Genomic DNA, 3,989 nt, shown 5'->3' on the forward strand with positions numbered 1-3,989 from the left:
TCATGGGTCTGTCTCAGTTCCTAAGAGAGCAGTTGTATGATATGCAACACCCAAGCCAACATTTAGCTCTCTCTTGACACAGCAGTGCCCTTTATCAGTGACTGCTCCAAGTTCTACGCAGTGGTTTTGTGCGACAGAGTCTACTGTTGGCAGGGACTTATCTACAGACAGAGACTTCACTGTAGGAAGAGCCTGAGGCTGGAACAGCACAATTCCCAACCCTCGTTCCTCCCAGAGCCCCAACTGGGCAAGGAAATGTCTTCATGACATACCCAAGGATAGATGTTTTCTACCATGATTTACTGGGCTAATTTATATTCTCCATATAATGTAATAAGCAAGGCTACAGCACTAATAATTTTTCTATCATCCACCTAGCAACACTTAGGAGTAGCCTCCAATAGCTTTCAGCCTCTTTTTTATTTGCAAGCAGCCAAATGTGGATGCAGTTGCATCCTAACCACGAGGCTTCTCCGCACGACAATACTGTTTCAGGACATGCATTGGACCCAGGCCTGCAGCCTTTAGAAGAGGAGGAGGTGAAGTGACCTTCACCAAAGCCCTGAACAGAGCATCAGTGGAACAGGTTGTGGCCCAGTCCCGGATGACCTGACCCTCAACAGGCAAGGGGAAGTAGGTACCACAATTCATACACTCAGTTTAGGCCCTTCGCAAGACAGGTCCTTGTGACTGGGTGGTAACAGCCAGCTTGGTTTTGTTCTCTGCTCCACTCTAGAGCTGAGGCTATATAGATCTTGCTCAGCGCATGGGTGGGGTGCAGGAGGCTGGGCTCTCAAATCAGTCCCACCTCCCTGCTGCTAGAAGGGTGGAGTGCCCCTAAGCAGGCATCACTCTCTGGTCTGTTAGCAAGGCAGGAACGCAGCACTTCAGGCTCCCCAAAGCACGTAAGGCCATTCATGGATTACTGCAACGCGCTGGCACCCAAACGCCTCCAGTGCAGCTCTGGGAGCCACTTGCATTTAATTTCAGGAGAACCAGAGACTGTAAGTAACAAATAAAACCTTCACTTACACAATCTCATCATTCTGGAACTCCAGCTCCCCGCAGGTATCTTCAAAGTCCTCTCCTCCACCTTTGGCTGAGCCTTCAATGGTTTTGTAGGGCACAATAACATTTCCTCGTGCACCAGAGGTTCGCAACACTTTCACTTCCATGGTCCCCACACTTTCACTGACATGCGTTACTGGCTCCTCAAAGGTGAAGATGCCAGCGTGGTCATCATCAAAGATGGTGACGGTGGCAGTAGATGGTGATCCCAGGCAGGCAAGTGTTGAGACACGACTGGCCTCAAGAATGCCCTCATCTGAGGCCTCAGCGCTCACACGGACGTTGCTAAGATGGACCAGGAAGTTCTCATCCTCCTCAAATATGTCATCATCAATTATGCCAACTCGTATTTCCTTCTGGGTCTCTCCAGGCTTGAAGACCACTGTCCCTTCAGTGAACTCATAGTCAGAGCCGGCATTGGCTGTCCCATCCTCTGTCCGGAAGTCAATGTACACCGTGTTGGTCAAGTCACCTCCCCGGCGAATGATGGTTAGGGCAACAGTGCCACAGTTCTCCAGACATTGGTAGGTACCCTGCTCAAAGTAGAGCTTGCTGATGGGATCATTTTCTGCCACCTCACTGTTGACCTCATGCATGCTGACGGCTTTGCGGGCCTGGTCTGCAGCATGTCTCTTCAAGATGTTGCCAGCTCCCGTCATGAGCCGAGTGGCCTGAATGCGGTAAAAAGCCCTGCTCTTCTGCTGCTGGCTCAGGACCTGGTAGTTGGCCAACTCTATAAGCTGTTCAATTTCCTTGTCGGGGTGCTTTTGTTTCAGCTCCTTCAGGATTCGAGCCATTTCCCTCCTGGCTTCCTCATCATCCTGGTCTTTCTCATCCACCTCCAACACCAGTGTCCCATCCAAAAAGTTCTCCACATGAGAATTAGCAACCTTTCCGTCCATCTCGATATCAGCTTTGGAGGAGGGCCGGTCACCCTCATGCTCAATGATCATGCCTCTCTGCTTGCCAGCTCGGTATTTCTTGTAGACATACTTGTAAAATAAAAGCCTCCTGTCAGCTATCCAGGCAAATACCACACATATGGGGAAGAAGAAGAAGGTGAGCAAACCTTCCCAAACCTCCACAATCCCAGGAGAAGACACAGATAAAATAATGTAAAGCCAAGTGTAGGCAAAGATGCTCCAGGCTGCTGTAACAAAAAACACTCGCAAGTGCTTGATCTTCCTTATCTCTCCATCTGGAACAACGTAAACACAGATCGCAATGATGACAAACATGTTAAACGCAGCACTCCCCACAATTGTGCTTGGCCCCAAGTCCCCTGCTGTGAAGCCATGGCCACACACTTCGATAACAGATAGGAGGATCTCGGGGGCAGACGAGCCCAAGGCCATCAGCGTGAGATTAGAAACGGTCTCGTTCCAGATCCTCACCGTGGTTTTGCTGGTCTCGCCGTTGGGCTTCTTGATGGTTATTTCCCTCTCTTGGGATGTAATAACTTCGATGGAGGACATGAAGCGGTCAGCTATGATAGATACTCCCAGGAACATGTACACCATTGCTACAAAATACACTGTTGCCCGAGCGATTTTGTCACCGAATGAGGGGTCCTGGGGTTCCCATATTGGTAAAATCACACCCTTTTTGCAGATGTATGAGCCAGTGCACTCCTCGGTGTCGTTCACAGGCAACTCGCTGGGGCTCTCTGCATGTATGCCGTGCACATGGAAGAGCAACACCAGCACAACACTCAGGAGTTGGAAGCTCACTGGGAAGGTGGGTGGTTGAGTTGCTCGCGACATGGCCACTTCCACCGAAGAGGTCCCAAACGTCCTCAATCTGCAGAAACAAAAGGAAAGATGCATTAAGTGAGGCCGACAAGAAATAACAGATTTTCCTCTACACCTTTATTTCCCATCGTTCCCAAACATATAATCAAGTTACCCTGTTACTCAAGAAGACCCATCTAATGAGCCCATTTGTGTTATGATTAGTGCAGTTTTCCATGTACAAATTACTTGTTCAGTTATCTGAACAAAGATGGATTCAGATGCTACTAGTGGACTAGCACCTACCCCCTTTAGCTATTTTGATGCTTAATGCCACTTTCCTTCTCTTCGCTGAAAGCCTATTTCTTCAATTGCATTTTCTTGTTTCTCATCTAATTAAAGCCCATCATTCTGCTTCACAGGTGGCAGAAGTGTTTCCCATTTCAAAAGTACAGTGCACTCACTCACTGGAGTTTGGGGTAAGAGCAGGAGAGGACAGGGAAATCTACTATCCCCCCATCATTTAAAAAAAATATTTTTATACTTGCCATTTTTAATCACTGTAAACTACGTATTTCACAGCCTTTTCTTCCTCACAGTCCTCCCAAGCATCTACTCCACATCAGAAATCTGCACGAAGTGAGCTCAAACCCTGGCAAAACCTTGTTCTTGACAGTAACTTGGTCAGAAGGTGCACCAGAAGGGCAGTCTTTAATTAATGATTTTGGAGCCATTCCTTCCACAGCGCATCACTTTGCACCTTCCCAAAACTGGAAAGAGCCCCATATGCATCCAAGCCTGGCTCTCTTGGCATGCTTTGAGAGGAAACCTGTCCCCGCGCTCTTTTCCCACTAGGTCAGCTTTGACGGCTTCCCCTTCAAGGGCCTTTCTCACTCCATTTACAGTCATCAGTCATCAGGCATGACAGCAGTACTTGCCCTTGTCCTGCCTCAGGATTTTCCAGCAGTGTAGAGGAGCTGTTAAAGAGGTTTGCAGTTAGTTAACAGTGCATAAACCGACAGAACAGATGCCTTTAAGTACATAGAGATGCTTAGTGCAAAAACCTGAGCATGCTCAGTGTTACATTCTCAATTTTACTAGCCAATAAAAGCCAGATTCCTAGTTATTAAAGCTATATTTTCTCCTCAAGGAGAGCCTTTGCCATACTATGCTTCTCCATTCCAAGTTAAT

General features: G+C 48.0%; 1 protein-coding gene across 1 annotated transcript; it reads right to left on the reverse strand.

Annotated features, from left to right (window-relative positions):
- Window positions 1-1,028: 1,028 nt before the first annotated feature.
- SLC8A1 (solute carrier family 8 (sodium/calcium exchanger), member 1) lies at window positions 1,029-2,831 on the reverse strand. The gene has a single exon (XM_009583507.1). The coding sequence runs from the start codon at window positions 2,829-2,831 to the stop codon at window positions 1,029-1,031; it is 1,803 nt and encodes a 600-aa protein (XP_009581802.1).
- Window positions 2,832-3,989: the final 1,158 nt, after the last annotated feature.

This window comes from Fulmarus glacialis, unplaced genomic scaffold (assembly GCF_000690835.1).
Source record: "Fulmarus glacialis isolate BGI_N327 unplaced genomic scaffold, ASM69083v1 scaffold45648, whole genome shotgun sequence".
Classification (NCBI taxonomy): Eukaryota; Metazoa; Chordata; class Aves; order Procellariiformes; family Procellariidae; genus Fulmarus; species Fulmarus glacialis.

Bases quoted from the DNA above. Each gene is read 5' to 3' on its own strand.
- SLC8A1 (XM_009583507.1), bottom strand. From the start codon at position 2,831: ATGTCGCGAGCAACTCAACCACCCACCTTCCCAGTGAGCTTCCAACTC.